Source organism: Phoca vitulina, unplaced genomic scaffold (assembly GCF_004348235.1).
Source record: "Phoca vitulina isolate PV1807 unplaced genomic scaffold, GSC_HSeal_1.0 scaffold28, whole genome shotgun sequence".
Lineage (NCBI taxonomy): Eukaryota > Metazoa > Chordata > Mammalia > Carnivora > Phocidae > Phoca > Phoca vitulina.
The window spans coordinates 10143634-10168842 of NW_022589731.1; the positions used below are offsets into that span (position 1 = coordinate 10143634).

Here is a 25209-nt window from a genome sequence, read left to right on the forward strand (position 1 = left end):
GTAAAGCTCAGCCCAACAAGACTCAGTCCGACAAAACTTCCAACAGAGGCCACCATCCGTCAGGTCTGAAATCGGCCTTGTTGTCGCCCAAGGCATGGGCAACTCAGAATTACTACTCTCGAGTTATCTTCAACCACTGGGAAGAAAAGCTCTCTCCTAGACTCTTAAAAGGTGTTCTGTTCAGGCCGAAAGGAAAATTCCTACAGCCAAGCATCTCCTGTCAGCTAATTTGATAGTTCTCTATCAAGTAAACCATTAGTGAATACATTGATTCTTTTTTTTTCCCCCCTTTTTTGCAGTTCTGCCTTGGCTATTCCCAAGATTTCTCTGAACCAGTTGGGCAAAATTGATTTTTATTAGTTCCACCGGCCTTGTGGAAAATTATCTCATGAACTGGTTTTTATAGGAAGACTCAAAGCACAGCACAGGGTAAAAAATAAGCCTATAGCAGTCAAAACTGTTGTCTGAAATGTCTTCAGACTGGAAGGCTGAATTTATTGCACAAAACAAGTGCTCGCAAGGCGGAGGTGTGCAGTCCTGCTCATTATCACCGGAAAGGGGAACCAAAAAGCCGAGTAAAAAATTAAATTTTAATAATGCCAGTGATATTTTCTAAATCTTTCCTGACAGAAAGATTCTCATTATTTTTATCTGTCTCCGAGTAGGTTCTTTTAGTGCCATCTCAGAAATGGCCTTCGCTATGATTGTTTTCCAGGCTTTAAAGCATCTGAAAAACCAAATATATACAGAGAGAAATATGCTTTAGATTGTTCAAGGAAGAGCCGTGACCGTGGTAACATTTCGGCTGGTGCATTTGCAGCCAACATTTGCTGGGAACGCCTTCAGCTTTCACAGAAGAGGTCCACGTTGTTAAGACAATTGAAGTAAATCCCCTGAACAAAGGGGACCCACCATCCGCTGCACTTGGCTACGGAGGAACCCAGAGGCCCCAAGTCCCAAGTTTGGGTTCGTTCTGGAAATCGCCCCATGCTGGCCATGAAAGGAGATTCAAGGGAAAAATGGAAATGTCCTGTTGTTTTGGTAAACGTGTAAACTCGCTTTCCAAGTATCACATGGAACAGGATTGTTTGGGGATATGAGGAAAAATAAAGCCAGAATCATTCAAGTAGCCGACCCGTGAGGACATGAATTCCTTTTGTTTTCTTAGTTCCTCAATGCCTATGTGTAAACCTGTCCTGTCTGGTCCCAAAAGGATTTATAGCAAATTACCTAAATATATACAACAGATTTTCTATATATAAAATGAAGTCAGGGGTGAGGTTAGTACACAAACTTGGAAGTTTGTGAGAGGTGGGCCACAAATTTATCTCGAGGCATCCTGGCAGAGGAAGATGGTTTCAGTTACATGAGTCAATACCCATAAGATAAAAACATAGCTCTTTCCCCTACCCCGACGCAAGAGAACACCTTCCCATGGGACCTCATTGCAGGGACACACGCTGTTCAGGGTAATAAACACCATGTTCAAGAGCATCCTTACAGGAAGGATGAGCTCCACAGGGCCGCTTCTTACTGTTCCTCTGTGTAAGCCGGTGGCATTGCGCCAAGCACAGGTGAGAGCATGTGTGTGAACCCAAACTGCACGGTGCAGGTGGGCTCCCGGGGGCTCCGCCACTCCAGGGAGAGACCCTGGTGTCTCCAGGAGAGATGGACCCCATTCAGGAGACTCCTCAGTCACCGCCGTTTCTCTCTGCTGGACTTCCGACAGATATTCAGCAGGGGACTTTGAGGTCGTGCCCTCTGGCAAGGACCTGGAGCGACACCACCTTCTGTTGGTAATTAGGTGGCCTCGTGTTGTCTGGTAACTGGTAGTCAGGGGTTGGATTTTGCTATCCACTTTTGAAAATGAAAGCCGAGGAGCTTGGGGGCAGCCCCTCCAAAGGATGAGAGAGAAAAAAGTGGCTCCTTCTTTGTAACATTCAGGCTGCTTGTTGGCTCAGCTCCGTGAAGATCCCTCCCAACTAAGGGTTGGTTTTTCTGTTTATTACAGCGAAATAAAGAACCTGAGAATGTGTCCAAAGGCCACTCTCCTCCTCAGCAATTTTTCTTTATTTTTATCAAGTCCATAAACGTAGTCCTCAGCGTCCATCCTCAGGAGTGCTTGAGTCACATATAGCCACTACCAGTTTAGAGTTGGGGAAACTGAGGCACGCTTACTTGATTTTCACAAGATCGCTCAGTAGATTGCAAATCTCTCTTTGCTTCTCACCCTCCAGTAGAGACTGCTTGGTTACCCCTCACAGGCCTGCTGGCTTATAAGGTGTTGCGTGTAAGATGTACACCATCCTCCTTGAGAATCCCCAGCTGGGCTCTTGAGTGCATTGTGCAGGCTGCGAAGGTCAAGGGGGCTGCAGATGTGGGGTCCAGCCGACCTCTGCCTGGGCTTTTCGTCACCTTGTGAGAGGTCCGCAGGGCACACACAAGCTGGTTTGTGGCTTCTGTTGACCTCTCACTGGCCTTTGATCCGGTAGTTAGGAGTTGGTTATGGGCTAAGTTGGATACACTCAGTGTAGACCCTGGTATTGATGCTCCTCTCGAGGCTGAACTTCACACTTCTGTGGGGTCGGGAGGGCCTCCGAGGGAATCCCCAGGACAGTGGTAGGGCAGGATGCTTTCACCCACCCACCCCCTTCCTTTTCATTTGTTCCATAATAACCAGTCAGAGGTCACCGACTGAAGACCCACAGGCCCACTCTGCCGCCCAGACAGATGTGCTTTGTTTGGCCACCCAGTGTTTTGGAAAACTTTTACGCGGTTGCCAGTAATTAAAACTTGGGAGATTTCACAGAAGGAACACAATTGCTGGCTTCTCTTAGCAAATCAGAAGATCTGTCTGCACTCAGCCCACTTTGAGTCCCATAGCAATCAGGAGCAGCCCCCCAATTAAGAGAAAAAGCAAACACTCCCAGTTCTCCCAGTTCTCCCAGTTCCCGCTCCTGGTGCCCGCACCCTCGACTGGCTATTCTCCCCTCCTCCCCACAGGACTTCCTTGCTTAGTTAGAGAGAACGCGTGTTTTCAGGCCAGCAGTGACGTGGCTTCACCCAGCACAAACCTTGGGATCCTGCCATCTGACTGTCACCCCCCAAAGAACTATGAGTCAGCCATCTTGCTTATCATTAATAAGCCTTCAGAGGAGGCCTTCTCAACCTGGAGTTCACCTGCTCCAAAGTGATTAGTACCGCTTTGGGGTATGTAAGGTGAGTTTAAGGGAAAAGATGGTGAAGGACGTGAAGTTCGAGCGGCCGGCGCCCACTCTGCTGGGGGGCATCATGTACTCTCCCGCCAGGAAAACAGAGTAGCCCAGGGATTAGCATTGGCAGCAGGTCCCCGGAATGGAGGGACTCGTGGGCAGAACAGGGTGCCCAGAGCCCAGGACTGGGGTCACCTGATGGAAGCTAGAAGCATGGAGGCCTGTCTGTCTGACGCCACAGTGGAGATGGAGCTGCTGAGAAGGCAGAGGAAGAAAGGGAAGAATACCCTGGCTTCTCTTCCCCTCCCCGCCCAGCCCTGGTGTCCTCCCAGTGCCTCCCATTGGCCGAACGCAGCCGGAAGCCGGCCGCAGGAGTCAGCCTCTCTGTGACGCAGAGAAAAGCAATCAAGGGACACGAAGAGTATCTAAGGAGCAGCAGGCCCGGGACTGGCACAGTGCGGCTACGATTAAGACAGCCCGTTCAGCTTGCCACAGAACCAAATCTGGACAAGACAGAGAAGTTCTGATGTTATAATCTAGAAACTGTAACCACATCCCTCAAGAGTGGACAGAGATGCAGGTGGCTGATAAACTTCTGCCAAAATGTTTCTTCCTCCTGACACCAGGAAAGAAAAAAGGTGTAAATCCATAACAATTAGGAGATAAGTATCTAACGTCATATCTGGCAGGGAAGGAATGTGAGAGCCCATCACTAAAGCCAAGGGAACTGTGTCTCCACCAGTGTGACCTCAACCAGCCGTGGCTCAGAAGAGGCATCTTGGCTCGTCCCGGGGTGTTCCCAGGGAAACCAATAGAGCTGGAAAGGGCAGCCTCCACCTTCCTGAGTAGCTTAGTAGCTGCTGAAGATGGGGCTTCCAGGAGAGGGCTCAGCCTGGACCCCACAAGGCAAGCTAATCAGGGTCAGCGCCAGGATGTGCCCTGCAGGAATCAGAGAGAAATCTGCAGGCTTTCCAGGCCAAGACACCTGACGTGGGGGGGCTGTCGAACACTGCAGGGGGAAGGGGGAGCAGCCAAACAAGAAAGAGTTTCAGGGCCCATTGTGAGGAGATCTGTGAGTGATAATAGGAGTGGAATAATAATAATTCTTAGAGCTCTTTACGGAGCAGTTACCATTACCAAGCACTGACCTAAAGCACCTCATGTTGAATTAACTCATTTCTTTATTAATGTAATTCATTGAGGTACGGCTATTATTAGCCCCACTTTCTTCTAATGTGGAAACTGACGCATTGGTTCTTTAGAACTTTCAGATTCCTTGTATTGCACTTTTGTTTTTCTTTTTCAATAGAGGACAGAAGGAGGTTGTCCACTTTCTGTTTTGCCAAGTAAGAGAGAGAACATTTCCGATGTCCAGGTAAGGACATTGGAAAAAACACTGCCATCTACTATCACCATCACATCATAAAATAAGAACATTTTCACACTAAAGCAGTCAAAAGGACTTAATCTCAGAGAAATAAGAAAGCAACCTGCACAGCTGGTGTGTGGCAGATCCCGGATTCAAATCTGGGCAGTTTGGCTCCAGAAATGAAGGGAGCTGCTCAGCTTCTGCCCAAACATAGTTCATGGCTGCCCTGGAGGGTGAGAGAGTGAGGGGCCCTCAGGCAGGAGGAACTGGCGGGGGGCCAGGTCAGCAGGGCAGTGAGGCTGCTTCACAGTACAGGGACAGGACCCAGCGGGAGTGGGGGACCTCAGGGCACCCAGCAGGAGTGGGGAGGGGGTGGGGGCTCAGCACCCAAAACCCGGGGTCGGGAAGGGGGTGCCATGATAGTCTGCCTTGTGCTGAGAACTTTACCAGGGCCACATCTGGAGTGGGCCTGGCCTTCTCCCCCGGTGGGCCTGAGCCACCAAATCTGGGTTCTCATAAATCAGGATCATTGTGAGATTAAAGGACATCACACATGTAATAAGCATCCAAGACCACAAAGAGTCACCTTGCCTTTTTCAGACTGGAGGTATATCACTGTCCACACCCCGTGCAGACAATACTTGGGAGAGATTCCTTTATTACATTTCATGGATGAAGAGACCTTTAGTCCTTTCCCAGAATCACACCGTGAGGCTAGCTAATCCTCCCGCCTGATTTTCTTTTCTGTCAGGTACTCTATTCCAACAGATGCATTAAATTAAATCTTCCGCAGACCTGGCATCTTCTTATAGCATATTCCCTCATTTGTATGATAGGTGATGTAAACATAACAAAAAATCATGTGGTCCCAGGTCACTGGGCGACGGGCAGTCTTGGGTGAGAAGCCCCCAGAGGACAAGTGCCATTCCCTTTGTCCCGGAATCCAGTGAGGGATCCAGTGATCATGCCTTTACCTAGAAGAGAGAGGCAGAGAGGACAACAGACTGAAGAAAGTTGACAAATATGCTACTGAATAAAAATGAACGTTATCTTAGTAATTTCCTGTGCGTTTACACCAGGCACTAAGAAAAGAGTTGACTTTGGTAATTAACGTTCCGTACTTTCAACAAAATTAACCTGCATACCCAATTACTGTGTCTATGGAGAAGAATATAAAGATGACGATGTCAAAGACTCGCCCTTCAAACAACCGAGAAGAATCTGGTAGGGAACCTAAGACACACCAGTTACGTAAATAACCACTGTGTTATTGGGGTGTCCTGCAGGGGTGGAAGACAAGCTCGAAGGGGCGATTTGAGGTCTTGGTGAAAGTGGGGATGAGAACGGTCTCCACCTCACAGGAGTGCTGTGAAGGTCCAACAAAGTGTAGAAGATGCCAGAACGGCACCCGGCTCCGAATACGTGCCCAGTGGCGTGGCATGGCCGTGTCGGTGTCCGTCCTTGACGAGGCTGCCGCCACGAGCACCAGCAACACCGTCCTGTCGCGGCCTGAGGAGGAATCACCAGAGAGTCCAGCTGGGTGGGATTTTCTAGCTGCCAGGTACGGAAACTTTCACATTTCTCCGATTGGGACTTTTTCTTTTTAAATCCGGGACAGAGGATTGTCCACTTTTTGTTTTACCAAGTCAGAGAGAATAATTTCCAAGGAGAGAGTATATTGCCAATGTCCAAATAAGGTCACCTGGGAAAAAACCTGCCACCTACTATCACCATCACGCCATAAAACGAAGGACATTTGGATGCTGAAGCAGTCGAAGGCACACGATGTTGGAGAAACGGCGAGTCCTTTAAATTGAGTCATCTTGTGTTCAGGGACAAAGAAGCTTCCAAGCTGCTCTTCTCGAGGCAGCCTCAGCCCAGAGCGCGGGAACCACTGTTCTCCGTGGCCTGTGCTTTGGGGTGTGTTCTCTGATTTTGTCCAACGGATCCTCTTCGCAGCAACCTGTCTGTGAGTGGCCATCTCGCGCCGTCACCACGGTGACACTGGCCACTCGGATGAGCCCGAACATTACTGCGAAACAAGAATGAGCCTGGGGGTCTGAAGGCCTGGCTGGCCCCCCAGATGGTCGGCCTTGGGCAGGTCCCTGGCCCTCCCAGGTGGTGGAGCCCGCTGTCCGCTCTAGCGGGCAGCAGACCCGCCAGGGACTAAGTAGATGATGCCTTTCTGCAGCATCATGACTTCATTCCTTTCAAGTTCTTTGGAAACCCTTTGATTCTGTCTGAAAGCCCCGTGGCCAGCCAAGCCACTCTCCAGGCCCTTTGCCTTTGTCAAGTCCATGTTTAAGAATGGTAGTGGCCATGGCGCCCAGCCTGAAACTCGCTGTACACCTTTGGAACAGAGAGTGCGCGGTAGCTGCAGATCGCTGATCAGAACCCTTCGGCCTTATGCGTGCGCCCTGACAGGTCCTTGCTGGCGGCCTTCCCCGGCCAGTCCAGGGCGGTGGGCACACAGCAAATTGTCGCACGCCGGCTTTGCTCTGGTAACGGCCTTTCCTGTGGGGCTTCTGTAATTGATTGCTCACTGTGAGACCCTCAGCTCCCACCGGGCAGGGACTCTGTGTTTCCTTTTTTCCTCGGCAGGACTCATCTGTGCGCGGCGCAGGGACCACCCTGTTCTCCAGCAGACCAGGGCCGGCCTTACCTAGCTTTCAGCTTTCAGACCAGGAGTGAGCAAACCGGGGCTGGAAGGCCAAATCTAGCCCGCTGCCTGTTTTTTGTCTGACCCGCAGGATCAAGATCACCTTACATTTTTACATGATGGGAAAAAAGTCAAAATAATTCTGTCCATTTCTGTTGTGTAAGCCCCCAGTCTGTGGTCCTTTGTGATGGCAGCTCTAGAAAACTAACCCATCTGCTCTCTGGTCCTTTACAGAGAGCATTTGCTGATCGCTGTTGAACTAAGCTATCTGACCCTCACTCAGGACCTAACCTAGGTGTGCTAGGGCTCAGAGCCCCATTCCTATCTCCTGGGTTCCTTGCCAGAGTGTGCTCGTTTCTCTACCTATCACAACGTATCCCTACTTGTGACTTGTGCCCTCAGGGCTCACAGACAACCCACTTTTCCTAAACTTTGGTCAGTAAATGTGGACGATGAGTGGTGGATGATGGCTTAGTAAGTTGACCCAGAGGTGACATCTGGCTTGTCCTCCTATTTTAAATGTCTTTTCCCAGAGGCGGAGTCCTCTGAGACCTGTCCCCTCGGGTCCGCCTCGCGTGTGGCTTGGGGCAGTGCCGGCTCGGTGCACGAGTGGAAATTCTCCTTCTGAAATGAAAGAACCAACAGCTCCAGAAGATTATGAGCCCCATGGCTATGTTCAGAGCTCCCAGGGAACAAGGCTGGGACGGCCCTGTCCTCAGAGGAAGACTTTGTACAGTTCCTAAGTAAATATGTCCTGCAGCCAGGGGACAGTGGATAGAAAACAGTCATCATAAAGGCCAACACAGGATGACCAGGTCCATAGCCCATCCTGGATCCAAGAATTCCATGTATTTGGGTCCTGGTGCTGCCATAACAAAGTACCACCAACTGAGTGGCTAAAACAACAAATTTATTCTTTCCCTGTTCTGGGGGCTTGAAGTCTGAGATCAAGGAGTCAGCAGGGCCATGTTCCTTCCAAGGGCTCTAGAGAAGCAACCTTCCTTACCTCTCCCAGATTCTATGGCCCCAGGCATTCCTTGGCTCTAGCTGCATCTCCAGTCTCTGCTACCAGTCTCACATGGTCTTTCCCCCCCATGTCTTTCTGTGTCCTGTCTTCTTATAAGGACACCAGTCATTGGATCTAGGCCCCACCGTACCTCCAAGATGATTTTATCTCCAGATCCTTGACAGATTACATCTGCAGAGACCCTGTTTCCAAACAAGATCCCATCCTGAGGTTCCAGGGTGGGGTGGGGTTGGAAGGGACACCATTCACCTCAGTACAGTCAGTATGGTTGAAAGTGAGAGAAGCCTCAACCAAACTTGCTCAAATCCAAAGGGAATGTTTGGCTCCTCTAACTGGGAAGTTTAAATGTGACTCTTCAGGTTTCAGGCACACAGCAGGATCCAAGGGTCCAAAGAATGCTTTTAGGAATCCATCTCTTTTCTTCTTCATCTCTGGACTCTGTGTTCCTCTGTGTTGGTGTCCTTCGGGCAGGTTCCCGTCCTGCATGGTGAGAAGAATGCCCTGTAGCTGTTCTAGGCTTCCATCGTCCCTACAGTCAATCCCAGCAAAGAGAGGACCTTTTTCTTGATTTTCCAGGAAAAAAAGTCCCCAGAGGTCTCTCTCTTGCTTGGGTGGCATGCCACTTCCTTAACAAACACTTGTGCACGGGATAGAGAGCTGTCATTAGCTGGGCCTGCCTGGGTCCTATGTCTCCCTGTGGAATCAGGGAATGGGGTCAGCCCTACCTGACTCCTGGGGTGAGGCAGAGGATTCTTCCCAAAGGTGCAGGACACAGAAGACCCCAGATGGGCATTGTCAGGGGGCATAACAACCATACAACTCTCGCTCAGAGGCAACCATGTATCGGGCTTGGAAATAATGCTTCCAACCAAAGTTAGTGTTAGAGGCTGATGACAATGAACCATTTCCCCTATTTCTGTTTTCATTTCTTTCTGGTGAATACTAACATTGAAGTTGACAGAGAACTTGGAGAGCCTTTCCCTTGGCCCTTGTTTTGGGGAACTTCCCAGAGAGACACGGGTATAGACTCCCTTGCACAGTTTACCCCATGCTCTCATGATTGCTAATTGTTCTGCCAGTTGTTACTGTTCTGTCAGACCCCAGAGGTGGGGCATCATTATTCAGGCCTGCTTGGCCAGGCAGGAAAGCGTGTGTAGGACGGGGCGCTGAACCTATGGAGTGTCGCGCACTCTCCAGCTAATGAATGCAGGCTTGTAAAAGCATTTGGACACTGCTGGCATCCTTAATGGGAGGGTGGCTGATAGCTAACTCCTAAAGCCGTGCTTGTCTACAAGCAGCCCTTAGAAAGCAGGAAGCATACTACGTGAATCTTCAGGGGAGCAGATGGAGCTAGAGTCTCTCATTCGTGCATTCAGCAAGTATTTTTTTGAGAACGTCCATGCCAAGCTCTGTTTGAGACACTAGGAATACAAAAGACCAAGGAGAGTCAGACCCTAGAAGGTCTACTTTTTACTGGAGAATCCTGCACAGAAACAGAAAATCATTAAAGAACTGCGTGGTAAGGGATGCACAGGAAGTACAAATGGGAGAAGGGCACGGGCAGGAAATTCTTTGTGGAAGTCGTGAGGAGAATATGCTGTAGATCAAGGACTTGGTTTTGGAATTAGGGCAAATCAACCTAAAAGTGCTTTTAGGTCTCAACTAACAGAAGACCTAACTCAAACTGACTGGAAAAATTAAGTTAAATTATCTTCTCATATAACTCTGAGTCCAGAGGAAGGGTGGTTTGATATAGAGGTTACCATGTTTTCAGAACCAGGGTTCCATTTCTCTGCCACTCTTTTGACTGCGCTGTCCTCCACCGGTCAGCTTCTTCCTTAGGCTGGCTTCCCTCATGGAAACAAAATGGCTGTAGCAGATCCAGGACTAACACCCACACACTGGACAACCCGGATGACCCAGCACTTCTGAGAGTCACTCTGTTGGACTGGCTGAAGTCACATGCCTTCATCTCATCTCATTAAGCCATATTTCACTGCCTTACTACAAGTCGGCTGTGAGTCCAGGAGAGTCTCCAGGGCACCGATGCTCTTTCCATGTGATGACGCAGGGATCCAGGCAGAAGCAGTCTCCCGTCTCGTAACCGCACTCCTGGGACATACAGCCTCCTGAATCGGACCAGCAAGAGAAGAGCCAGCCGGGGAGGCCAACACTGGAAGTCAAATGCCTCCACCTGAAACGAACGGAAGTGGCAGCCAGGGCTCCTGCTCACATTTCACTAAGGCAAGTCACGTGGCCACGCCTCACATCAAGGGACAGGTGAGAGCAATCTGTGCCTAGAAGTCGAGGAGAACCGGGTGCTGGCGGATGCTGGGGACACCTCCTGCGAATTCCTGGGCTTCTCCAGCAGGTGCCCTGCCTGCCTGCTCCACTGGAACCAGTCTCCTCTGATTCCGCCGCCACATGCAGGAGCTTGTTTCCAGAGGGGGAGGAGACTGGCAATGGAAAGATTAGCCGCTCCCAGGGTTCCACGCGGGGATCAGTATTTTCAATAGTACTTTGTGAGTTCAGCCTCAAAGTAAATGGTTAATTCATCTTGTATCAACAGCACTGTGATTCATAATGTAAACTTGGAGAATCCTTGATGTTTCGGGCCCACATTCCTTTTAATTTGGCTCTGCATTCTTTTAAAGCCACAGTGTGCTCACTTAATAGAATGCAGCATGCAAATGCACAAGCTTTTGCCCGGAGGCAATTTAGCCTGGCTGTTTCAATGGATGTCTTCTTTCAAGTGTATATTCTTTCTTAAATTATTTACTGAGTAAACACACTTTGCATTTTCAAAAGGGAGATTAAGACAGCTTGCTGCAGACCTAGTTGAACGTAAAGCCCCCTTTGCCCAAAGTTAGAAAGAAGTTACTTTGGGTTTCCCCAAAGTTCCTTCTCTGGCTCACTCGCTGGGAACCCCTCTCCTGGCTTGTTTTTCTGATGCTCGGCGGACTCTGCATTCCTGTAGCTCTGCCTACAGAGATACCTGCCGGCAGCCCCTGGCTGTGACTATCCTCCAGGCTCCCTCACCGATGGGGCCTGCCAGTGCCAGCCTTTTTGTCCCCTGCTCCTATCCATTCAAGGGCCCCAGCAGCTCCTTTTTCTGGTCCTTAGAGGCACCATATCAACCCAACATCTTTGAGGTGCAAAGCTGGGGAGCTGGCCTGAGTCAAGCTTCCTTCCAACTCTGTCTGTTCCAATTCTCTTTCCCCCCACTCCGTACCCTCTGTCCTAAATATCTGCCCACGTTGCTTCGAAAGCAAGTGCCCTCTCCTGCAGACCCCCTCTACCGTGTGCCTCGTTTCCGTGAGGACCGTTCCTCCTCTTGCCTTCAGAGAGAAGACCCAGTAGTGCTCTGAGAAGGCATATGGCGTGAAGTTCCATGTTTGGGGGGTTCACTTCAACTTTTAACTTCAGCCTTACCTACATAGACTCCCTGAGATTTTCCTGCAAATTGAGTTTACACGGATGTCTTCTCCATTCACCCTGGAATGGAACGATTAGAATGACAGGAGCTGCATTCTTTCATTATCCTCCTGTGGGTGGGTCTCTCTCAAGTTGTGTGTGTCAGCAACTGTGCCATGTGTTCTACGTGCTGGGGCTGCAAAGGAGAAGAATGCTCTAGGCTCTGGACGTGCCAAGGAGGGAGTGGACTCTTCGGTCTTCCTGAATGTCTGCGAGCCAGCGGAGAGGTCAGGCTGTCCTGGGATTGGTGGTGTGCTGAGTGAATGATGGATAGGTGATGTTAAGAATGATCGCGGGTGAAGCACAACCCCTCTTTGCCTTGCGATGAGAGAAGCCCAATTAGGAAGGCCAGGGAAGAGCTGAGGACTTAGGGATTCCTGTGTATTCATTTTTCTAACCATACTTCAGATTAAACAAGTAACACCCGCAGTTAATCCTTTATAAATTAGCATCACGGATGCCTTGGGGCCCTCAACCCACAAATAAAATGGTTGTCAACCAAGAGACACACTACCGTATATTACTTAAGGCAGAATTTTAAAGAGTTTTCATGCTTTTAATCTGTTTCACTGCTGAGTTTCAATTTTGCTGATTTCCTTTGCAAGTCTGACGCGGATGGCTGTGGTAAATAGAGATTGTGACACTGACTTGGGCAAACGGGATGTGTCGAGTCTGTTCTGAAGACTTATGCCCCTTCCAGAGAAAAGGGGAAAAATCAATTTGGGTTTTAAATCCAGCCACCAAGTAGCACTGATCAGTGTTCATAATTAGCCTCACTTTAACAAGCAGTGAAGTCCTGTTTTTATTTATTTATTTTGGGGACTGAGAATCTCCCTGCCTCCTGAGTAAATATGGCCTGTTAAGTCTGAATTAGCTGTCATTGCAGAAGAATTAATGTCAGGGCACAGCCTTTCTAGTGGGGAAGGGAAGAAATAAAGGAGACAGATCTTAGCGGAGTCTTACATGATAAATGAGGACCGAGCAGATCATTCATCTCCTTTGAGGAAAGTGGACACAGGCACTAAAGCAGTTTTGCGGAAGACGTGTCAGCAAATGTGATCATTTTGTAACCTGTCAGGAGGAGAGGGAGCTAGTCCTTCCAAGGGGCCACAGGGGAGTGGGCTTGTCTGATGCGACCGTCTCCATCCATCCATCGAGGTTGGGAGAGGAAGGGGGTGGGCGGGGAGGACTCCAGCTGAAGCCACAAGGATGTCATCTTCCTTCCGAGAAAGAAACTCATCCAGAACCTAGAAAAGGCTGCCAACACCCTGCAGAGATTTCTTTGCAGAGATACGAAATAGGAGGGCAAGGTCTCTGTTAGACTAAGACAGCGGACCTTTTCCTGCTTGGTATTTGCAGGACGGGCGGATGGGGTTTGCTGTGTGGCATTAGGCACCTGGACACCTGGCTGGGCCACCAGCCACTCCATCCTCGCTGTGTGGCTGGTTCTGCCAGAGGAGCGTGGGCGAGGCCTGTTGACCTGGGTTCCCTTTGACAGTCTCAGCAAGGCATTCCGGGGTTCAACCTCTTTGCTCAGAGTGAGCTAACACCTGAGGAGGCAACTTCATGGGAGACTCTCTGCGGGCATCTCGGAGCACGTGTCTCCAGTCTGGTTCTCCTCCTGACTTCCCAGCACTTGGCGGAGCCAGAGCTGAGGGGGCTGGAATCCCCAGAGGTGAGGGCCCACCAACCCAGGCACATGAGGCACTCGGGGACTTTGTGTCATTTCTCATTTCCATCTTTTTTTTTTTTTTTTTTTTTTGGGTTACGGAGCAAATATAACGTTTCCTCCTGGCGTAACAGAGCAGTGAGCCCCAGTGACAGATGACGGTTTCACAGCCTGAACTGCAAGGTTGACACTTGCTTCTTAATCCTGTCCTTTTCTTCCTAAATCTCTTTTACTTTTTCCCCGGTATTTTTGTACAGGTAAGTACCTTACTGACATATGTTTCCTTGGAGTCTTTTACTTTACCAGGAAACACTGCAAAAAAAATGAGGCTTGTCTCGAATTTTAAATTAAAAAGAGAAGCCTCACATGGGGCCCTTGATCGCTTACAGATTACTACACGGTACCCGAGCCCAGAAAGCCATTGGATTTGCTTTCGCTTTGCAGTAAGCATTTCTCCGGGTGCCGTGTGACAGTCACGGTGGAGTTGCTCATTTCCTCGTGGATCGTTTTAGAACCAAAAGCTCCTGTGCACGTGCACACTCACATACACACACCCATGCGCACGCCCACACAAGCCCCACACTGGGCTCCCGACCCCCACCTGTGAAGCCATCGTTTGATTAGCCAGCTTGGTCTTGAATGGTCTTTGTCAGAAAACCCTTCATGTATCTATGTGAATTTTTTCTTTCCTCTGCTCTTTCCTAGAATCATCCAGAACCGCATCCTGGTCGTCATCTTGGCCATCATCCTGGTCGTCACCATCCTGATGGCGATCACTTTTTCTGTCAGAAGACACTGATGGATCTGCTCTTCCCTGATAAACAGCAAAAATGGCTCGTTCTGAGTAATTAAGACAAAATGGTCACATGAATCATTCTTTTGCGCTGACAGGCCCTGAATGACCCTCCCTCTTTTCACCCCTGTTCAGCTCAAGTGCAAAGGGTGTAAAAATATTTTCTATTCCTGTTTGCATGTGGGTCGGTTTCCTTTTCTAGGCTTGTCTTCACCCAGATTTGTTTTTTGTAGGGGAAGGTGAATGTTTATTTGTCTTTTGGTGATTTCATCTCCTAACCAAAATAGCCTTGGTGACATTCTTCCTTGCCCTGTGGACATGTCAGGGGTCACGGTTTGGGATAGGGCATGATGAGTCAGCCGTGGGGCATCTGATGGGCTGTGCTGTTTGTCACACATCTCTTGTCACCAAATTGCCCTTCTGTGATGTCCAAGGATAAAAATGCAGAGAAAAACAGGGGCCAGAGCCAGTGACTGGCTCTAGCAAACCAGCCCTGTTCTACCCAGGCATACTGAAGATAGTCTGCCTGCCTGAGTGCTTTCACTGAAAAGGTGGATATTTAATGTCAGTTGTGCAGGAAATTGACTTAGCACTTTCTCTGTTTTTATATATATATATTATATATATATATATATATATTTTTTTTTTTTTTTTTACAGCCAAGAATATTTTTGCTGAGCCTGCCCAAGATCCACTTTTCACAACTTTGATTACTGGCTACATGAAATACTTCCTTACCTTCCCCAAATCCCATAGTCTCCAGAATTTGCTGGCAAAGTGAACCCTGGCACGATATTTAATTGTGACCTCCTCTCCCCTGACCTGTGTAAGCATCTCGGTATCCTTTCGGTTTTAATATCTTCACTGCCAAAAGCAGCCCTCATACAAGCAAAAGGTCTGACAAGGCTCTCTCCACATCCATTCCAGTATGTAAGAGAACATGAATATTTCAGGAAGAGCAAGAACATGAGTCCGTCAGTGTGAAATTTCAAATGTGATTATAAATATGGTAGAGTCCTATAGGATGATCCACTAGAAATAAACTTCATGGAAAACGTTCACTAACCTCCTTTCAAAGAATAAGGGGTTGCAGCGTATTACAAAGGACGGCTTGGATTTTCTACAAAAAAATGTTAGCACAGCCTTCCTGAGTTCACTGTGTATTCAAACCTCTGACGTGCTTTGTGATTTCCTTTGGTTTCTTTCTGTCCGAGGTAACCGGGAATTGCGTTCAAAATGAGTTCATTTATGATCAGGCTTAAAGTTGCCCCAAGCTGAGGTCATTTTCCCCCTAGTCATAAAGCAAAATGTGTTTTTCTTAAGACTTTATAGGCACTTCCAAGGTCCGTACTATCTTTTGAATATAATTGGAAGCTTTGAATCCTTGAAAAGCAAACCTGTTCTCTTCATAAAAAATGCTAACCACCTGTTCCTATAGATCGAGATCACCTGGATGCAGCACTTTATTTTTATGGTTTTTTTTCCCCCAACTCAGAAAAGAACAGTTATGGTTTAGAGAGGAAATGCAGAATGGCAAAATCCACCAGAGAAATCGCACTTAGCAAAACAGGCCAGGGCCTGCATGTGTCCAGATAAATCATTTAGTATTGTGTACATAAAGCTGTGGCCTTTACCTCGCAGGGATGGTATGGGATTTTGGCCGAGCGAAGTAGGACAGTGAAGGAGTGGGAAGGCAGTGCTAATTTTCCTATCAGCTTAAGGGATCTATCTCAGCAAGATTCTTTTATTCCAATAACGGAATTCGGTACATGCTGAACACATTGGAGAAACCATTAAAAAGGAGGAAACAAACAGACAACCTCCTTCTCGTTCTGAAACACGAATGGCGGGGAAGTATTACACCAGCCTCTCGGGTAGCTGCTTTTGGAACTGTTGTTCTTAGCCAAAGTGTATAACCAGCTCTCTACCTACACCTCACGCCGCTTCCCCAGGCCACCCAGCAAGCCAGGTTGATCTGATCATCTAAACCAGCGCGCTGGCTCCTAAATATTTCAGTAAAACCCTGTGTTCGTGTTGAAGTAGATGAAATGGGGAGGGAATGCACTGCTCACCCCTCAGTGGCTTTTTTCTTGCTAGTTCTATCTCTTTATCGGCTCTTGCCTGAGATTTTGCCCCAATTCAGCCTCGAGAGTGAGAGGATCGGAACAGATAACCCTTGGCCTGACAGCCCCATCCAGCCCACCTGGAGAAGGGAGCCTGACAGTGGGCGCTTTGTAAGAAGCTGCTCTGAAGTCCCCCGAACCCCTGCGTGGTCCTCCCGGGTGCTGGAGGAGAAATGCACAGGAGCCCGGTGGGGACACGGTTTTCTCCCCACTTCGCTGCTCCACCAGGGAAGGGGGAAAGCCCACCGAGGCGAAGCAGGTCCAAATCTGTGAAAGGTTCTAGGAACTTAACCCGTAGACTTTGATCGAGGACTTATTTCTACGGTTGGGCACCTGTGCTAATAACGATGTTCAGAAGGAAGGTGGGATGGGGGGGTGAAGACGAGGACACGGAGGAGGACGAGGAGGAGGAAGCCCTTGCCATCTAAAATTCATGCATGCAGACTAAACAGTTTCCCCGACCGAATAAACACAGTGGATGCTACCCTGCTCCGGAATCAAAAGCAATTTAATTAAAGTCTCTTAAGTTGTAAAGAGTTTTAAATGTTCCGTGTTGAAGGCGAATGCCTGCAGATGCACTGGGCTTGACGTCAGCCGCCAGGCCTGGGCTGGGAGGCCATTTGCTATTCTGTTTAAGGCAGGCTGGATTGTCTTATTTTGGAACCAGCTTGGTGGGGGGTTTGCTTTGCTACTGCTTCTGAGCCCTGAGCTTCAAAGGCTGAAATTAATGGTGAACAAAATTGTGCGGCTCTGGCCGTCCCATGCGGGGCAAGCCCATTGAGGGTTATCATTAAGTAAGGAAATAAAGAGGGGGAAAAAAGCCTGCCTGTTCCAAAAACCTCATCAGATAATGACCTCAGTGATTGGATTTTCATTACCAAACAGCATCCAGAGATTATCCACCCCGTAGAAGAAGGGAAGGGGGTGGAAAGAAAGAAAGGAAAGCAACTGTCTTTCTCTCCCTCTCTCCTCTTTTTTTTTTTTTTTTTGCACATCTTTTCTTTAAAACTGTCAGATCATTTCAGTATTTCAAATCCGAGGAAAACAGCCTGCCTGCTGCTGTATTTGAAGTTGTAATGGTGTCAAAAAGTCACGACTGACTGACAGCCGTCAGTCCCAGAGGGGCTCATTAAATCATAAAAACTTGACAAGGAAATAATTGCGCATCGCCAGCAACTTGGCGCCTGTTTAGACGGTTTTATTTTCTTTCCTTATTAGTCCCCGCCATTACGTTCATTAACAAATTGCATTAAACAACCGTTAAGGGCTAATGATTTGTTTATCGCTTTTTATTATTATTATTATTATTATTTAAACATTAGCTGTGTCAGGTGGTACCCGAGCAGCCTCTTGCCATCATCTGACTGAATATTTTTCCACTCCCGAGCTCTGGGTACTGTTGGAATATGAAATAGATTATTCATTACTCTCCTCTTTGCCACTGATTTGATTTCATGTAGCGTCTTCCACAGAGAAAGATGAAAACTTGTCAAAAATAGGTTATATCTTATTCGAGGGGGCAACAATAGCAGCTACAGCACACTTTAATATTTAATTAAGGTTGATGTTAACCCCTTTAAATGACTTTAGCTGTAAGTTCTATTCAAATGCAGAAGAGAAAAATAATTGTTCTTAATTTGCAACCTGTTCAGCAGGCATTCTTCATGGAGTTAGCTGGAAATTTAGAGCCGAATTTTTAAATAATGAAATTTCCCATCATAAATATTTATAGCCGTTTGTCTACGTAGTTGAGAATTAACTACAAGCAATGATTTCCTTGTCTCTTTGGTTTGAACTGCTAGCCTGGTGGGGCACTCGGTGCTTGGGAGTGGAGGTGGCTTTCCTGGGAGAAATGCAGATCCAGAGCCAAGGACGGTTGGTTGGTTGTGGCTGGGGCTGGTCTCAAAGGAACCTCTGTGAGTCCCCTGTCTCTGGTCCACTTGTCTCCTCCACTAGCTGAGTGTGTGGTTGGAGGACTGTGGTCTGGAGAGTAAGTAGGGATTTCTTAAAGGAACACTTGTGCGTCCAGTCGGCTGGTGTGGGGAGCGTGTGATGGGGCGTCTCTGTGTAGTCAATGAGCTCATTGCAAACAGCGCTTCCCTAAGAGACAATAGGAGCGATGCTTTGCTGGGATTGACCTTCTATCTTTTTTCCTTTCTGTGACTTGCCATTGGTGAAATCATTAGCTTTTCCACGGGCTCTGAGCTTTGAGGGGAAAAGCTCCATCATCATCATCATCATCATAGTCATTCGGGGTCTGAGGTCAGTGGCATTCTCCATGCCCGAACGTCTGGCTGCATCTGGTCTCCTTGTTTGATCCGATAAGTTTCACAGAGCCATGGAAGCTACTCTCAGAGGCCTGGTCCACTGGTACTGCAGGGCTGGGGTGTTCCGGTCAATAACAGGGAACGAGGAGCACTTTTCCGCCAACCTGCTTTACTCCCACCCACCCGTCCCTAGAAAGACAGACCCCTTGGGCGGCCACTCCATGGATGTGAAGGGGAGAGATGGCGCATGTCCCTTGCTCAGCCACCATCTCTCAGCATCACCCCCTCCCCCCAAGGACAGACGGTCCCAGCAGGAGCTGTGGCATAGGAGGGGCGGGTCCAGCAGGTGGGAGCCAAGTGAGGCCTGCCCTAAGCTTCAGAGATCACCATGGGCATAGAAATGGTCCACACACCAGGGTCTAAGGGGTCTCAGGTCTCCATTTCAGTCTGTTCCAAATTAGCCACGTGACAACTTACCACCTTTGGAATGGACTCCACACCTCAGCAAAAGACAGGCTCAGAGTCGTTTCTCCAAAAGGAAGGAAGGCTTTGTGGTAAGCCATCCCCAGTCTGACTCCCAGAGACACTGGTTGCCTGAGATGAGCCACCAACGCTCAAACTTGACCTCATCCTATGCTATAATTCACTAACCTTAAGCCAGACTCCAGGAAACATTCTTGTTTAGATGGCTTTGCCTGCAGCCCATTGGGCTCAAACCAGTAGTGTCTGCCAGGGGCCATCCACATCTTGTGACTTGTCAGGTAGCTCTTAGACACGATGTCAGCCTTTTAAAAATGGGGCAGGGGACTGTGTGGACAGCTCAGAGAAGTTCTTAAAGCCACAGGATACTCCCCAAGAAAGGAGACATTGCAGGGTAACCAAGAGCTGCCAGGTGCAGGCAGGAGAATAGTGTATGTGATTGGAGCCAAGGCTGGATATAGGGTCCTCTTCTGTTGTAGAGGAGCGAAGGCCCAGGGAATGCTAAGAGAGACTGCCCATGTCCATTAGGATTCTAGGTCAGTAATAAGGGGAATGTTCCAAAGCCCTCTTACCAGAGGCAAGTTGGGCAAAAACAAGATGGTGGCACAAACCCAAAATGACAGGACAAGTGGGTTGGGAATGTGTGAGGAGGTGAGGAATAGATGGTGTATGGGTTAAGGATGGATTCCCAGCACCAGGGGACAAGAAATGATTAGTGGGACTCATCCCAGGAGATAGGTAAGAGAGAAGGGCACTGGCGTTAGGCCCCACTTTGTGCCACCCTGGGCCCATTATTGGCCTCCTTCAGGAGGCGCCAAAGGTGGGGAAAGACAGGGTGCCTGTCTCCCAGGACCCCCGGCCCAAATCCCACACAGCCTCTGTTGTCATGCCTCAAGGAGCTCCCAGCATGCTGTGGGAGAAGCACTTCCTCATCCTGAATCACCTCATTACTCGGGCTACATAAATAACGAAGGCGTCACAGAGAGAGGGGGAAATGCCAAGCAGCAGAGCTCTAGACTGTGATTCTGTGAACTCGTGCACCCCCTCCTTCCCTTCATCCAAACAAGGCCCTTTGGCGTGAATAATAGCTCAGCGGCCCGAAGCCCGTATTGATCCGCTGTGCACACGGCTCCACTGAGAGCTGCCTGGACTTTTCCTGGGGGCAGGACAGCGCCGTTCAGCGCAGCCCCCTCCTTCCCCCACCCCTCAGCTTCCCCAGGTGTGCTCAGGAGGGGACAGTACTGGGGGGCCGGGGTGGGGGCAAAGCCCTTCTCCAGCTCAGTGCTGCTTTATTGCCTCAACTTTTTTGTTTTTAACTTATTTTGCCAAGAAAAGTACCTGAGTTGGATAGAAATGTTTTTTGGATGATGAGGCCCCACAGAGTTGAGAATGAAATACATCCTCAGGCTCCAGCTTCTCTCCAGAAGGTTCTGCCAAAGACCCAGGCCACAGGGGCGCCCTCCGCTGACTCTCGGAGGCCTCCCGCATGCCCGGCACTGGGCTAAGCACCTTGGCATGCTCTACTGCGTGTGCCTGCTAATTTTCCATCTTAACACCATCAGAGAGAGAGGAGCCGAGAATGTGGCCGAACCCGTCATTTTTTGGGGAATGGGGTTGTTGTTAAATTCAGTAGAGAAGCCTCAGCCATAGGATGCTAAATGCACAGGGCCTGAAGCCCGCCAGCCCCACACCCTGAGGCTCAAAACACATTATCCCCTTTCACGTTCCCATGTCTTCTGGACACAGGAGGTGACCCAGGCCTTGGTCCTCTGAGCCATGTACAATTGTAAGATGAGCCAGGTCTCCGCACAGGAACACTGGTAAGCTGGTGAATCCCACCAGCTGAAATCCCACCTCTAAAGCTCCATTCCTTTGATGGGTGACCTTGAGCCCTGGCAAAATGCAGATTCTTCTTCCCCTGGTCAGCTTCAGTCCCATCGACAACTGATCCCTCTGGGTGAACTGTCTACCCCTTTCTTGAAGGCAGATTTAGGGGAGGCAAGACCCACCATGGCAAGGAGCAGTCAGTGGTCTTTGGGAGAAGGGGGCAGAAGGGAAGGAGACCTTGGTTGCCTGGGACCAGTTCCCTGGTGGTTTCTCCTGGGATCAGCTGCCCTTTTGGGTAAGGAATGTGTTACCGGGGGGCACAGCCTTGCCGGAGAAGCCCACACACACCCTGGCCCCCGGGCCCAGGACCACTCAGGTCAGAGAACACATGGGCTCGGTCAAGGCAAGATAACTGGGTGAGGTTCCCCTGGTACGTCCCACAGCAGTGGCCTTGCTGAGGAGGAGGAGGAGAGAAGGCAGGAAGGCGGGGGCTGAGGGGGGTAGTTAGGACAGTAGACAGTGGGTTCCAGCCAATTGCTTTCCTTGGGGAGCTCCTGCTCCAGCCTGCTCCCCTCCCAACCCTGCTGAGATGAGGAGGCCAAGGCATTTGGGGAAGAGACCAATCCTGATGGCTTATGCCCCGGGTAGCCCCTCTGCACGCTGCCCCATCCAGGGGTTTCAGCACAGCAGGGACATCGTGGCACTCAGAGACTGTCTCTGCTTGATTCCTGTCTCCTCCTCATCCATGCACCCCGCCCCCCGTCCCCCCATGGCTCCTTACCATGTTCCAGGCCCCAAAGACACGTGGTGAAGAAGCGAGGTGCGAAAACAAGCGCAACAGCCCCACAGCCCTGGGCTGCAGGTGGGACAGGTATTTTTGTCCCCAGAGCCCGGCCTTGCTCTCTGCTCTCAGGCAGGTCACTCTCCGGGGGCTGGAAATCCTGCGTCACTGCCCACGCCCCTGCCACCTCCCACCGCGGCCCCCAAGGTCAAAGCCCCACCTCCACGAATCCTTGCCACGCCCTCTAGTGCTGTGTGTTCCTTCCTCCTTACGGTTCCCACGACTACATGTGCAAAATGGCCCCATTGGAGTAGAGTAGAGTTGACATTTTGCCTGCAAGTGGTTGAGTCCCCATGAGCACTGGCTCCGTATCCAGGACCAGCCCCAGAGAGGCAGGGGACAGGAATGGGGACCCTTTAGATTGGGACTGACTTAGAGGATTTTTTTTTCCTTTTTTTCTTTTTTCTTTCTTCCTTTTTTCTGCTTATTAAATGATAAAGGTTCGACTTGGCAGGCAATCAGAAACCCAAAATATCATAAAAGGGAAAAAAGTTGCCGAGTGGCTAAGAGGTGCACCACGGGAGTGTCACTGGGCTCGGCGGCGAGGTGAATTGCTGAACGATGGAGCAGGAGACGTTTTTCAAAGGCTTCTCTCTCCTTCTTCTCTCTCTGTCCCCCATGCAGAAAGGGGAAAATAGAAGCAGAATCCAGATTTGGGCATGAGGCTGATGGGTCACCCTCCCCCACCACCAGCCCCCAGACAGTGGAGAAACTTTGATCCAGGGACGGGAGGAGCCTGGGCATCCCGGCAAAGCCTGCCACAGGGTACTGGCCTCCGAATGGACCTCCCTGAGCTCCCGTGGGGGGAGACAAAACCCACAGAGCCAGGGAGCGCGGGGTTGGAAAGGAGGAAATGTGGGACCCGCGTCCTTTGAACTCTGGGCTGGCCACCTTGACGACGGTTTGGATGGCAAAAGCCAACCAGGTGGATGGGCTCAGATTCACAGAACCCTCTAGCTGCACAGGATTTAGGGACCATTTTGGCCAAACTGCTTGTTCATATGGGGAGATGGGGCACAGAGAGGGAATGAGTCTTTGCTCGAGACCACCCAGCAAATGGGTGGTGGAGCCAGGAATGGACTCCAGGTCTTCAGCCTCTACTCGGGCTTCTGTCCTCTGCACAAGGAGATGTAACTCAGACAGCACCACATTCTGGAAGCCACGGCCCAGCCACGGAGCCTCTTTGTTAGTGCTGGCCTTCACACCACGGGGCTAACGTTCTTCCATTACATTCTTTTTAAACCCCAACATGCACAGAAAAACTCGGTTCCATCCCCATTGGCTGTGATCATTTTTTCCCTGAATGTCAGATCTTTTCTCTCTTGAGGAAGTGACAGAGGACACCCTGGGTGTCCCCTCAGCTGAGCTACTAGCATCCCCGGGGAAAGGCATTTTCGTGCTCAAGTCCACCATCACTAGCAAAAGAATCTTGTGAGAACAATTGAGAATTGGAGTCCCCCTCCCCCGACGCTGAGCCCAGAGGCCTCTGGCAAACACTTCGGCTGCTGATGCTAAGAGGACGCTGCTTTAGAGCTGGGGGAGGCCCTGACACGCTCCGGGTTCTGGTGGCGGTGGTGGCCGCGTATGCACACCCAGGAACAGCCTGGCAGGGAGACCCCACGAGGCTGCTCTCTTTTCCCAGAGTCTGGCATCTTCCAGGCCGGAGGTACTCAGAGCTCTGGGCCCTTCCATGCCACCAGCCTGGCATGTGGCCTCATGGTGACAAGTCAGAGCCTGCTCGGGTCTTCGGTTCCTCATCTGGCAAATGGGAAAGTTGGTTGGAAAGTCTCAGGAAGGTAGGCCTCTGCCAACTCCAGTCATCCATGGCAGAGAAAAGGGAATGTTCCTAACATGTGAGGGCCAAAGCCTTGGGGTAAGATGGCAGCCCCTGGTGTGTAGAACGTCCTAGAAGAGCAGGAGATTTGGTGCACTGAGCTTCTGAGTGCTCTTGGATGCAGGGCTGCCAGCACGGGCTGTGACCAGTGCAGTCCAGGCATGACCCCACCTTCAGAAGGGCCCCACACTGCGGGCTTAAGGCTGTACAGTCGCCATGTTGAAATTCATGATAATTTTATCTTCATAATTGCGTTTGTAAATGAAGTTCAGGGAGACAATGTGGACCAAGAATGGGGAGCTTGGAGCCATGGCTCCCATGCAGTCCTGCCTCCCACCAACTCCCTGCTTCTGGGGTCTGATGCTCAGCCCCCTGGCACCCCAGTTCCACTCGGCCTTCCCACCCCAACCTCCACTCAGCAACTGCTGCCAACCTGCTCCCAACCTGGGCTCAGGCATGGGAAGGGTCAAGGGTTGGACAGGTGCAGCGCATGGCATCTTGGGGTGGGGCATGGCAGCTGCAGGCCCCGCCCTATGCTGGCAGCATCAGGGCACATTTAGTGGGGGGGCGAGCCTCTAATCCACCCCGATGCAGGCACCGGGTATACCTAATGCATCCTGGCACAAGGTTGCCCTGCCCTTGGGGTTGCCCATCTGCTGAGGATTGGGGCAGGGACCCTGCAGAAGAGGGACATGCCTACCCTGACCTCCTGTTCCAGGCCTGGGGCACAACCCATCCGTCCAGCCTCTGGGAAGGAAAGAATCCTGACCCCCAGGCCGGAGGGCAAGTGCATGCCCAAGTCACAAGGCAGGGGCCAGCGCCCTGAGGGTTTGACCTCCCCCAGAGAGAATCCCCAGGCCTGGGGGAGCCCTGTCTTCCTTCTGCCAACGTTCCTGAGTCTGGCTTGTCTCTTCTGGCCTGAGTCTTCTTGTCTCTTCTGGTTGAGGCACCCTCTCAAAACAAGCCACAAAATAGGTTGTGTAACTGCTGATTCCACAAACGTAAATATTCTGATATTTGCCTTTAAAACTGGCGTTGCACAATATGAAAATGAACAGTAAAAAAAAAAAAAAAAAAGAACAGTAAAATCCATGCTAGTGATTTAAAATTTTGACTTGACTTGGAAGACATTAACTAGAAAATTTTAAACACCATGACAAGAGAGAGAGACAAGGAAAGAAATGAAAAAGCATTTCTTTCTTGCTTTCTGAACACAGGGCTCCATATTTTCATTTTGCTTTGGATTTCACAAATTATGGAGCCGGTCCTGCCTGGGTGAGTCACTTTCCCTCTGGGGCACCCATTTCCCTATCAGGAAACCAGACCATTAACTTTGCACTTGCCCCTCCCTTGCTCACGGCACATTATGAAGGTGCACTTGGATGAAACCCATGAACAGGATTTAGAAACCAGTGTGTGGTGCCAACCCTTGGCCTTGGAACATGGCCCTTCTTTCTTAAAAAGGGGTTCAGCCCCTGTCGTGTAGGTTTAACCATTAAGTCAGTCTCTCCCCCAGGTATTGTCCATAGGTATTATGTCCTAGAACTGAAGCGCCAGTCTAAAAGCCACCCCTCTTCCCTGGCATACATACGGAATAGCCTCTATATTCGGAATCCAAGCAAGTTGTGAGATAG

The 25209-nt window shown here is 49.9% G+C and overlaps 1 protein-coding gene across 5 annotated transcripts in view; it reads left to right on the top strand.

Annotated features, from left to right (window-relative positions):
• The window catches only part of VTI1A (vesicle transport through interaction with t-SNAREs 1A), a 353802-nt gene extending 329150 nt beyond the window's left edge, over positions 1–24652 (top strand). For 2 of the 5 annotated variants that reach the window (XM_032423170.1, XM_032423168.1), the window contains one exon: positions 14116–14337. In XM_032423170.1, coding sequence (XP_032279061.1) covers positions 14116–14209 — 94 coding nt within the window. In that variant the 3' untranslated portion in view covers positions 14210–14337. Of the gene's footprint in view, positions 1–14115; positions 14338–14862 lie in introns of those variants that run through there. The other 3 variants (XM_032423174.1, XM_032423172.1, XM_032423169.1) reach the window with 2 other exon arrangements.
• The last annotated feature ends 557 nt before the right edge of the window (positions 24653–25209 follow it).